This window comes from Gallus gallus, chromosome 5 (assembly GCF_016699485.2).
Source record: "Gallus gallus isolate bGalGal1 chromosome 5, bGalGal1.mat.broiler.GRCg7b, whole genome shotgun sequence".
Lineage (NCBI taxonomy): Eukaryota > Metazoa > Chordata > Aves > Galliformes > Phasianidae > Gallus > Gallus gallus.
Window position 1 is genome coordinate 3241507 of NC_052536.1, and position 12692 is coordinate 3254198.

The 12692-nt window shown below is 42.1% G+C and overlaps 1 protein-coding gene and 1 long non-coding RNA gene across 8 annotated transcripts in view; one reads left to right on the top strand and one right to left on the bottom strand.

Moving 5' to 3' along the window:
- Positions 1 to 1620: 1620 nt before the first annotated feature.
- On the bottom strand, positions 1621 to 5853 carry SVIP (small VCP interacting protein). The gene is made up of 4 exons (NM_001302192.2): positions 5730 to 5853; positions 5471 to 5521; positions 3604 to 3717; positions 1621 to 3027 (listed from the first exon to the last, which is right to left on the bottom strand). The coding sequence occupies exons 1-4, from the start codon at positions 5790 to 5792 to the stop codon at positions 3013 to 3015; spliced, it is 243 nt and encodes an 80-aa protein (NP_001289121.1). The 5' UTR covers positions 5793 to 5853; the 3' UTR covers positions 1621 to 3012.
- A 2056-nt stretch (positions 5854 to 7909) lies between these two features.
- Positions 7910 to 12692, top strand: part of LOC112532481 — a 99089-nt gene continuing 94306 nt past the window's right edge. For all 7 annotated transcript variants that reach the window (XR_003075278.3, XR_003075276.3, XR_006939366.1 and 4 more), the window contains exon 1: positions 7910 to 10300. This is a non-coding gene — a long non-coding RNA (uncharacterized LOC112532481). The remainder of the gene's footprint in view (positions 10301 to 12692) is intronic.

A 12692-nucleotide genomic window follows, 5' to 3' on the forward strand; every position in this document is an offset into this window, starting at 1 on the left:
CAATTCTGGAAGCAATTCAGAAATACTTTGGAAATGCTAATTATAATGCTAATTATAACACCTGTTACTGGGTAGTACAGGAGGCACCTTATGTCACCTTGATGCTCACATACTACCCACAGTTTTGTTTCCAAGCAGGATTCTCTACATAATTGAATGGGGATCGTATTTTTCTTTTTCCTTATTTTAGCAACAATTGCACATTCATTTGCATTACCACCTTGGTTTGTTGTTTTTGTTCTAGCTTTTTTTTTTCTTTCTTTTTTTTTTTTTAATGGTATCTCAGGGATGGTATATAAAATCCATGGTAACCAGCTCAAGGGCTGTTGGTGGGGATGAGCAAAATAGAGAGGTGTGAATATATGTGTGTGGGAAGAGCAGGCTTCTTATGAGGCCTGATGCTGAATTCATTGCATGTGTTCATTTTAGATCAGGGAGATGAGCTGTTTGTCATACCACAGTGTAACAGAAGCATCTCCTACAGATGATTTGGTTCCTTTGGGGTTTGCATTTCCTACTGCCTTGCTGGCTGCTGATGTACAGTACCTGACAGGGAAGGAAGAACTTTGTTTTTTCATTGCTTTGCTTCTTAGCCCGTATGAATGTTTGGAACCTATGGTAAAGTTAAACAGATATGTGAGATCGCAAAAACATGTATGGTGCTGGATAGGTTCTTCTATCTCAGTTCTACTGCTGGCTCCACTTGTGCTGGATGAGCTGTGTCCCAGAGATTCAGTCTGTTTTGTGCTAAATCCACATGCTGAAGCCATCTGGTTCTAAGGGCTCACCAATGGTGCTACCTACCCGTTGGGGGGACACAGCTTCTGGGTCCTTCCAAACCTCAGGAAGTCCTGCCCCAAACCTCCTCTACCTGGCATCATCAGTATACTTTGACAATATGCAGTATCAGGTGGCTTCGCTCTCTCTGACTGCACCAATTGTTCTATCACTGGGAGTCAGCCTTTTCATTCCAGTGTAGGAGTACTGCTCTTTGACTGCCAGTTTTTCTAGTGTCCTGCTTTCAGAAGGCAGACAAAAGAGGTAGTTATACTGCTGTAAAGCAAACAGTGTCAACTACCTAGCTAATCTGAATAGATTTTAGCAGATTTATTCTCTAAGGTGAAGTAAACAGTTAGGACTAGGGGAAATGAGGACAACATTCCTACTGTATTTAGTATTTACTTAGTAAACCACGAGGTGATAAGAAAGAGGGAGGTACCTATTTCAAGAAAGAGCTTTTAGCTTTACTACTTAATGTTATTTTTCAGGTAACTATTACTTGTGCACTTTTGACCTGCAATATGTTCTACTTTTGTTCTTATCTGTAACTAATGTTAGCAAAAACTTTATGAAAACAAAAACTGTTTCTACTCAACCATATAATTCCCCAGGCTGAGTTCAGATAGTGGTCACCCAAACCATTAAATATGGCGCAGAAGCCTGTTTAAAAACTGCTTTTTTTGAATGTACTGATTTGAAATAGCCCCCATGACAAAGCTCAGTGCTAGGTGCCACCTCAGTATCTCTGTAGGATGCCCACTGCTACAGCTATAGGATTGAAATTCCCATTTCAAACCTACATTTAATGTCTGATTACACTTTGATGTATTTTCATCATACTTAATTGGTCATAGTCATTTTATTTTATTTAATACAGTTATGTGAACAAGTGCCAACAATCAAAGGAAGCTAAAGGTATTCAGCTACCAAGGACACAAGCTTTTAGCCCTGGTGCTACTATATTAATACTGAAAGATCTCCTTTCTGAACTTAATGACTAAGGCTAAGCCAGGAACTCACTGGGTCACGACCACACTCCTAAGACATCGTGAGGAAGTAAAATAAGTATTAAGTTCAGGAAAGGGAAAAAAAAAAAAAAAAAAAGCAGCCTTTGCAGCCTCAACTAGGTCAAAAATGGGGTCAGTAATGTACTGAGGCAGACGTGATGGTCTCCATGGAACGCAGGCACTAGGTTCTTCATGCTGGTCATGCTGCAACAAGCTTTGCTCATCTATCAAACCTGTGGCTTTAGGTCACTGGCTATACCATAGTGTAGGCAGTTCCAAATAATCAAAGGCAGTTTCACATTAGGAAAAGGGATTACAGACATCACTAGATACGAAAGAAAAGCAGCGGAGCTCCAAGCGGTTGCCAGATGTGATTGCACTGTAACAAACCCACCCAGATAGCACAGAAATCTCAGCAAATGAACCATCCAAGAACAGGTCTTTAACTTTGTTCCTCAGAATTCTCCTGAAGTGCAGTACTGCCCTCTGTGTTCAATATAAAACAATTCATCAACAGTATTTCAAATTTAGTGTTTACATTCCAGTGTTCACATAAATACATACTCTAAAGGAATTTACATACACAAGCAAGGAGAAAAACTGTCAGACTCAAAATAAAACAGCTTTCTTGCTATAAGCAAAAAAAGGCTTATAAAGATATTTTATTTTTTTAGGTAGTGTCACAAAAAAGCTTCAGTTTCTAAGGGCCTGTTATGGATCTGCTTTAGCTTTTTGGTGGTTTTTTGTTGTTGCTGTTGTTGGTTTTTTTGTTTTGTTTTTTGTTTTGTTTTGTTTTTAAGAAAAAAAGGCGCCAAATCCCTAAGCAGTTCAAAAGTAATTAGGAAACCCAAGGGAGATACATACACAGGGGCACCTGAACTGTGCCTAAGTTGGACATACGTAGAAATACATGTACCAATTGACCAACACACATGCAGACAGGTAAAGGTCACTTCTATGGCAGAAAACCCATCTCGCTCCCTTGACAGGGAAGCAAAATATGCACACAGAACAAAAATTGGCCAAAACCTATTTGTTCAGAGGTTGGAGTTGTTCATTTTCTTAGTACATGTTTGCACATTTGTCCTCCTACAATGGCAAAGTACCGCTGAGTCTTCATATGCAAACAGCAAAAAGCCACATGATGAGTAAGTGCCACTCCACTGCAGAAACTGGCAAGTTCTTGGCAGTAAAAATCAATCTCATCTCCAGAAGTCACACTTCTTTATCCAACCTGCCACTACACACAAAAACAACAAAGTGAACCACAGGTTTGTATGAAAAGGAAAAAAATACATACACCACAAGGTTGCATAAAGACAATAAACTCCCCAGCACAAGATAGGCTATATCCTGAAAGTGATGGACACAGCTCTGATAGTAGACAACAAAAGTCCATGCCCAGAGTCTTATTAATGTGAATCCCCTCACATATAGCAATAAGGGGAAGAGATGAAAGCTTATGAAGCCTGAGTTTGAAGAACTGGTTATATCTACTGCCCCAGAGAGCTTTTAATTCTGTTAAACTTCCAGTTTGCCTTCAAAGTTTACTTCACCAAAGTTGTAGTAATAGTAGAAAATGTAGAATTCATCAGGACATATGCCAATGTGGTATGTTTGGGTTTTTTGGTAGAAAAACAAAGCTCTGTGCCAACCATGCTGTCAATGTGCCCCAGAAATGAAATCTTGAGCACACAGTGTGATGACACATGCTTTCATTTCTCTTCCTCGGGTTTTTCATTTTTGTCTTGTGAAAAAAGCAAAAATAGGATATTCCTCAGATAATTGGATTACACTGTTTCAGTTTTAAACTTACCCTCAGGCCTCCTTCTCCTCCAGGACCTGAAGCTGCCATTCTTTTTTCTATTTCTTCCTGCTTCTTTTTCTTTTGCTCTACAGAGTAAATGTTCTTAATACCTCGAGACGAAGCCTGTGAGAAAACACATTTGCATAAAGTCAGTTAGTTATCAGTCTGAATAAAAGCCAAACTGCAAGTCTTGGCAACAGCATTTTGTGAACTCTGGTTTGCATGAAATGACTGGAACAGTATGTAAATGCTACTATGACATAAAACCAGACCTTTCCAGATACCTCTAGATATTAAATGCTATCTTTCCTGCAGTTACATGAGAGAGTTCTTGTTTCCTATTGATACATCTAGGTAAACACACTTAATTACATGTACCTAGTTTGCATGTCTGAAGACTCAAAGCCACAATTTCTCTTTCCCAAAAGTCCCACAAGCATTTGGGAAAAATCTAAAAATCATAAGGGCCTAGTTCTGCCCTTATGAACAAAACTAACTAGGAAGAGACAACTTGGGCAGGTAGAAGAAATTCCAAGAAGTTTTTCTGTTTTATCATCCCTTTGTATCTCTCACCTCCTCTACGGCTATCTAAAAGATAGGATACATACAGTGGGAATAATGACAGTTTCTATTCTAACACTCAATAACTAGATAGAAAAAGCTGCAGGCTCCATATTGCTATGGCAGAAATTGATGGGGACTTTATGAGCATAGAGAAAAAAAACAAAACAAAAAAAAACATGCTAGTAACACAAGCCTGGGCTTTAAGAAATCCAACTTTTAAAGAGCGATGTGGGAAAAACAGCCTGTGTGATGGGTCCTTCTTCAGAGATCTTGTGGGCAGCAGTACCTTATCCTGCAGAAGCACGAACATGAGAAACCTGTGGTTGATTGTCTGCCCTGCATCCTCATAGTGATGGCCTAGCAAAGCCCTAGACTAGATGGCAAGAATACCAGATACAGGGGAAACATAATTAATGCTGTAAAAGAAAATATTCTTAAAATTGATTTTCAGTTAAGTTCAGGGTTCTGATACTACAGCAGGAGCCATGCAGAAAACCTTAAAATCTACAAATGGAAAACAGAAATGCTATCACCTAAAATTAAAGGCACTTACAAAGAGCATTTGCAATGGGCAATGATGGTTAATCTTACCAACAAATACTAATTTGATTACATCCTGTGACTTCTAGCCTCTAGGTACCTGGTCTTCCAGGTGAGTTAGGAACGTATGCTCTCTACAGGAAACCAAAAGGAAGAACACCTCACGTGCAGGAAAATCTTAAGCAGAGACATCTGACAAGATACTTTGCCTCTCATACTGGGCAACTGAATTGGAGCGGCAAGCAAGCTATCTCATCTCTGTTACTCAGCATTCAGGGCTTAAAATGCACTCCTAGTCCTGGAAAATCCTGGTTAGAAATTTCTCTTTTTCTTCTTACAGAAAGTAGCTGCATATTCTTCACTTCAGGTAGTGAGGCACTGGCATAGCTGACCAGAGAGCTGTAGGTGCCTGATTCCTGGGTGTTCAAGGCCAGGTTGGATGGGTCCTTGGGCAGCAAGAGCAGGTGGGGGGCAACCAGCCCATGGCAAAGGCAGGGACTGGCTGGTCTTTGAGGTGCCTTCCAACATAAGCCATTCTATGACTGCAGGAAGACATTGTTTTTTGTATACTTCTCAAAAGTGCATGTAAAGCAGTCATTCTCAAGCAAAGAAAACCACCAAAAGCCCCAAACCAAGCTTTGAGATTTACGATTATAGGTGGATTGTTTTTACCCATGCCTGGTGGGTTTGCTGCATAAACCTCAGCTACTTTCCCATACAACTGTCACCTAAACGTATCCTGAAGGAACGGCATTGCATCAGGCGCAGTTACCTCCATCTGCCTCTTCTCAGCAGCTTCTGCGAGCTGTCTTCTTTTTATTTCCTAAAGGAAACGTGAAAGATGGTGAAACGTCATTCTAATCTGGTCCGTGCCCCGGTTTTTGTGCGCCTTTCCCCCTCACAGCCTCCCGGGTGGAAGCAGCCGCCTCAACGGCCTCGGGGCGGGGAGAGCGCCAGGCGCGGCCTGCACCTCATTCCGGGCAGCCCACGGCCGGAGGCCCGATTCACTCCCGCCGACCCGCCGCACTCACCGGGTCGGGCGTCTCCACCACATCCTTGACGGCGCCCCCCATGCAGGGCATGCACAACCCCATGGCTACGCGGCCGCACGGCTGCCGCGCTCTGCCGAAGGGGAGGTAGGGGCCCCGCCCCGTCACAGGGCCGAGCGAGCCGGCCCGCCGGGGGCGGGGATGGTCGGGGGAGGACTATTGGGCGTACTGTTCTAAATGCGGCCTCAGCGTAGCAGAGCAGGCGAATAATCGCGTTCCTTAGCTTGCTGAACGCGATCCTTTTAATGAATCCCAGCATACCAATAACCTTCTTGGCCACAAGGGCAAGCTGCTGGCTCACGGCCACCAGGACACCCAGATCCTTTTCCTCAGAACTCAATATCTTCTGTTTACTATAAGTGCATGTGTTTATTTGTACGTACATGTCTAAAGCATGAGGCATTTTTATAAGGCTCAGTCTCATGCGCTGCTTTCCTCCTCAATTACTCCTCGGATGCATAAGGCAGAGCAGCAGTTCCACCTGGTGAAGTCAGAGAGCTGAGGGTGAAGCGTCCCAGAGGGGCTCACCGAACCCAATTGTGGTGCCATGAGCAGTCATGGGACACCCAGCCCTGTGAACTCAAGTCCCTAGCCCTATGCAGTGCCACTCTTTCATACTACTAGGCCAAAAGGGACAATAATTAGTTTCCAGCTCACCTCACTCTGATAGACCTCACACATGACTGGGAATTTACTGGAAGAAGTGTGCTGAAATAATTGGCCTTTTCATTCTCTGGTATTATGCTGCCATCCACTGACGCTAAGCAGACAGATGCTGCTTCCACATGCTGGGTGCACGATGTTGTTGACAAGGCAGTAATGATACTGACATTGTATGTCAGGAGAAGTGTTTTACGAGGTCTCTGGAAAGTCTCTGAGTTCCTGATTCACAAACCTGAGAGAACTCTTCCCTCTGACCAGGCAAAACAGCATTTTGCTATTACAGATCAGGCAAAATTTAGTTCTAAGCATTGGACCACTGCATCGGGATGCACATCGGTGTGAGAAATAATACTCATTGATATTTATCTGTGATTATCTATTGTTATCATTGATGTTTACCTATATTTATCACTGTATTCCATCTAATCATGGATGTTCAGTCCAGCTGTATCTGTTTCAATGCCTGGCAGCCCTTTGGTGCTGTTGTTCATGAAGAGAGAACCAGGAAGCTTCGGATTTCTGCTGCCTGTAGCATTGCTCCTGCTCTTCCCTGATTTGGGTGAAGTGGGCCCTTTTAGGGCCTGGTAGGTGTCAACGTAAAGGAGTTAGGTTATGGCTAAGAGTTAAACCACATTTGGATGTACAGTGCTTTAATTTGCATTCAGCCTTTTGTCCACTTAGAAATGGTTGGCTGTGATGTACTGTCATGAATTTTGCAGGCCTCTTCTTTCCATGCTGACCATTAAGGGTTCCTTCTATTTGTTGGCACAGAATTTTCCAAAAGCCTTTTCCTCTTTCCTGACTCTTGAATTATTTATGTTTATTTTTCTTAAAATGTCATCACCCTCTCTTAATTATTAATAGTAACTATGGCATAACCCTGTTGAACATTGCCTGAGTTTATGTTCATGTCTACAGTCCTTCCCAAGGGCTACACAAAGTGTTACAAGTACTCTCCAAAAACAACGTGACATCCGTGCAGTTTCTTTCCTGTGATTTTTGGACATCTATCTTTCTGAACCAATGTTCTCGTGCTGCCGTTTATTCCACAAGCACATGACATTACACATCACTGTAATTTATTTATTGTGTTTATTCCTGGCAACTATAACTGTCCATCAGTGAGGATTATTGTGCCACCAAGCGAAGATTTCTGACAAGTCTCTAGTGGAAATGCCAAGTTGTGGCCTGAACCAGTAATTGAGCACCTCCTGGGAAGGCAGGCCCAACACAGGTGAGCTCAGGTGCATGCAATGAGGGAAGTCAGGATCCACTCCTGCCCAGATGCCATTTAAGGGTTGGCAGAGGCAGTGAGGGCTTTCTGTTGGAGATCCCTGTCTATCTTAGATCTTCTGAAGGTAAGCAGCATTTTTTTTTTTTTTAATGCATATATCCACAGCTGCTGCATTTGTACTTATCCTCATTTGCTGCAGGCAAAGACTTAGCTATCCCACTATTATCATAATACTTTCCAAGTCATTATAGTGTTATACTCTGTGAGCTAGCTAGATACTTATTTATGATGCATTACCTTAAAAAAAATTACATGCTGATTGGTCACTGAGATCCTGAATATGCTAAAAGAGGAATGTCTGTGGGAAACCCTGGAATTTCTGGGTTTCCTGTGACTAAACACTGCTCAGATTATTGAAGAGTGGGGACCTATAAGGGACAATGTTCCTATTATTAAACCCCCTTCAAAAACAGCTGATTTCTTGAATAAATAAGGGCAAAACTTTCTGACAACTGAGGAAAGAGTTGTAGCAGCATCTGCTGTGGCATGGTTGCTGCTACCTACCGCTATTAACACATGCCATTCCTCAGAGAAGGAATTAAAAGACGAAAATGAGCTTTTAAAAGCTCGTAGTAGACAACTGGAAAATAAGATTACATATTTGACAAGATAAACTGCCCTACCTTCAAATGGAACTTCCATTTTAAAATTAAGACCCATATCACTATCACTAGAGGGGGAAAAAGACCTGAATCAGCAGGATCCTTGGATCCTAGTTGAATCCATGAAGAAAAAGAAGGCCAAGCAGACTAAAATCCGAACAGAGGATCTTGGAACATCAGATTTTCTATAAATAAGGCCAGTAATGACTCATAGACAAAGGAAATCTGGGGTAGGCTAGCAGGTTTGTCACACAAAGAGTAGTCCCCCTGCCCACAACAGTCTAAATATAATAGCATGACCGTACACAGCTGCTGAACTTATGGACTTGTTACAGTGGTTTAAACGAGGAAGCCAAGAAGCTGTATCAGCCTGGCTTTTTTGGATTATGGGCTATAGGGGCTGAAAGTGTGGTAATTAATGGGCATGAGATTTCCAAACTGCCTTCCATTACCACACATCTGGCCCTGAAACAGACTGTGTGTGAAGATAATACATAATGAAGAAAACCATTCTTTAATTCAGTGGATAATGGCAGTATGTAGAATTACATGGCCAAACAAAAGTAGCGTACTGATTAAATACCAGTTTATGGACCTCAATGGAAGAACTTCAAAATTATATTAAAGTATTAGGAATGAAGGAGGCAATATACGATGATGCCTTTGAGAGTCTAGATTTGGTTAAATTTTTGGTGGGAATGAGGGACCTCATAATACAATAAGCTCCTCCCCACCAGTATGGCCCACTGGTGTCTATACTGGGCTCCTTAGTGGCCTCAGAGGCCATCATCCAACAGGCTGCCTAATTGGTGGCTGGCACTGGAAGGGGCCAAGGTCCTCCCTGTAACTAAAACCAGGAGACCAGCCCCACAGACTCCTCTATCGGGACCTATATAGGTATCCCAAAAACAAGTGTTCAATGACTTAATCTGGGCTGTGGTTCAATTTGCTAAAATTGGTTGCAAGCCCAGTCCCCCTCCAGCTGTGGAGACAACTGAAGAACAAGAAAAAGATTCAAAATATCCCCAAAAAAGCAGGGGTGGGAATTATTATAGAAATACCAACAAGAACCTGAAAGATTTCCTAGTTCCCAGTAAAAGAAAAAACCCTCCTCAAGCAGCCTGGGCGACTATGCCCAAGCCACCTGAGGCATTAATAACACAAACATCTGAGGTCATAGTTAAGGCCACCCTGCCAATACAGGGGTAGGTGAAAGATTTGACTCGCCTTCCTAAGACAGGAGTGGCCCAAGCACAAACAGTGGAACAGTGGGTCATTTATCTCAGCCAGAGAAATTGTCTGTCTTTGTCACAGTTGAAAGAACTCCAGAAGATCCTAGGCTCAGTAATGTATCACAGTGATGTGCCAAAAGACATGATGGTCTCTCCTCCAGAGAAGAGTCTCATTCAGGAAGGGAAATATCCCATTCCTGAAGGTGCTTGGTATGCAGATGGGTCCAGCAAGGGCAAACCAAGCAAGTGGAGAGCAGTAGCATACCATCCCTCCACTGAAACATTCTGGCTTGAAGAGGGGGATGGTCAGAGTAGCCAATGGGCAGAACTGTGAGCTGTGTGGATGGTTATAACCAAGGAACCTGGTGATGATATCCTGACTTTCTGCACAGATAGTTGGGCTGTGTACTGGGGGCTCGCTTTTTGGATTGCACAGTGGGCCACCCAGGAATGGATGATTTGCTATTGACCAATCTGGGCCAGAAAAATGTGATTTAACACAGGACTGTACATGTCTACCATGTTTCTGGCCACCAACATTTACAGTCACCAGGAAATGATGAAGCCAACACACTGGCTGAAGTTCAATGTACTGAGGGTTCAACATCTGAGAATATTGCCCACTGGTTACATCAGAAGCTGTGGTATGCAGGACAAAAGACAACGTGGGCAGTTGCTAAAGCATGGGGGCTGCTCATACAACTGTCTGATGTGCTGCGCTGATCCCTTGTCAGAGTGAAGTGTGCTCATTCTAGGTTACAGGTAGGAAAGCTCTTGGGTTAATGCTGTGCTGAGGATTTCATGGTAGTGTGAGAATATTGATGCCTCATAGAGCAGTAGTAACAGAAAACAGTGGGAGGTTTTATTTGTTTTATTTTTCTCTTGTACACTTCCATGACGCTACCAAATATTGTAATGGAGTAATACATTTGTTTCTGAGTCATCTTAAACAAACCACTTCCTTGTAACTGTGGTGTGAGCATGTGTTGCTAGGTGGTTAATTTGAATTATTTTTTTAAAACTTCATAAGTGGTGTGTGATGTTTTGAGTATCTGATTTAACAGCAAATGTGTATAATAGATGTCAGTGACCTTTCTGTAGCTTTTTGGTGGCTCATTGAGAATGTCTGGCAGTTTGTTATATGTCCACCTGCAATAGTTATGATGGCATTTGTGCAAGAGCGATATTAATAGTTGAGTAAAGATACAAGTCAACATGGGTAGGCGCTAACTGCTTTGTATTCTTTTAGTACACTAGGCAGTACTATTTTTGCAAAAACTTCTCTATTTCCCAGATTGTACAGTCAACAAATATACAGAGTGGTGTGGTCAGATTGGTATCCACAGATAATATAGCTAGAAAGATTATAATCAGAAATAGATGGAAAATGCTTACCCACGATGTAGGCTCACAGGAAAAACTCCAAGAGGAGCAGTCTCCAGAAAGAGATCCTTCCTCAGTGGCAGTCTCTCCTTAGATGGGGTCTAGGAGAGATGGAGCTGGGCTCCACCCCTTGCAGTCACACAGGTGAATTGTCTTCACCTGTGCTCCCACAGCTGAGTCAGTGCTCGCCTCAGGTGATCAATCAGAGGTTCAGGCCGTGATTCAACAGTTCCCATACACCAGCTCTGTAACTACGCTTTTGATTTACTGTTTTGTGTATTATGGGCAGATATTATGGCTTTGAATTGGAATGATGGAATTGGATTGAATTTGGATTGAAATTTGAATTGGAATGATGATTGCAAGGATTGTACTATTAGATTTCTGGAAGCCTCAAACTTTTTTTTTTTTAATGAGGAAAAAGCTGTGTCCTGTCAAGGTCTGTGAAAATCAAAGGTATTTCTTTCATTCTCTGTTATTTTTTCATGTGGTATAGGCCAGATGCTTTAAGAACCCTGGCCAAATCACTCAGAGGTTGATGTTGTTCTCTTTCAGGGTGACAATTAGTTTTTACCCATCGTTAGTCTACCGATAAATGGCTTTTTGACTACAAAAGAGCAACTGTTGAGCTTAAAGAAGAGATTCCATCCAAGTCCTTGCTGGTTTAAATTCAGTACAAAACCATAAAAGGATAAGGATCTATCCTTGCTGTTGTTAGATCGGGGTCTTTGTTGTGATAATTGATTATGGGGCAAGGGAAAGGAGACAGCTGCGTGGGATTAACATGGTTTAGTGGCTTAGTGTTTTCGCTACTTTTGTTGGAGTTCCTACACTATTACTTTTTCTATATTTTAGCTTACGGATTATTGAAAATGTAAGAATGTGGTCCAAGCTGTGGATAATCTGTTTTGAAAAGTCTTCTGCTGATGTCCAGCAAAGCTGACTTTTTCTAAGCCATGTCTTAACTTCATGAGCTTGCAACTCATCTTGCTGATGTTGCTTCATTAGCAGAGAATCCCTTGCTATTAGTTTCCCATCTTTCCTTATGGATTGCCACCATCTTCTGTCCAGAAGCAAGAGAGATCTATGAATATCACTTGTGGGTGACTAAAACTTGAGCACTGTATACAGACTTTCTACGTTGTCTTTCTGTGCAAAGTCATATACATGTGAAACATTGAAATCACTAGGAAAAAAAACAGTGTAAAAATCAATGGCCTCATCCTTGAATGAAAAACCCCTGCAAGTCCTGCTTGACTGAGTGCCCAGCACATGGTGATAAACTTTAGAACGTAGAGAAGCTCCTGCAGTTTTTCTGTGTCTGTAACAAAGAATGCTTCTGGAAGTCTGGAATGCCTCACTGTGACAGTAGTCAGGGGCTGCTAAAAGAACATTTAATTTCAATCTCCACTTCTAATGATAAGTGAAATAGGTTGTGCTTGAGAACAAGCAGTGAAAAGGATGTTCAAGCATCCCAAAAGGATGACTTTGCTGCTTTTAAAGTCAGCTTTCACTCTGCTTGCCTTTGTACTATTACATGTCACTGTGTTATAGAGACTTGCTAACATGACACAGCAACACATGTTAGCAGGGAGAGATTTCGAGTTAATGGATGTGGAGGTTTTGGTTGATTCTCAGCTGAACATAAACTGCCAGTATGCCCTAGTGGCCAAGAAACTCAACGTTGTCTCAGCAGTGTGAGGACAAACTTTGCAGAGCTATACAGAAAAGCAAAAATACTTCCTAGACCTATAGGATAAATATACTTCCA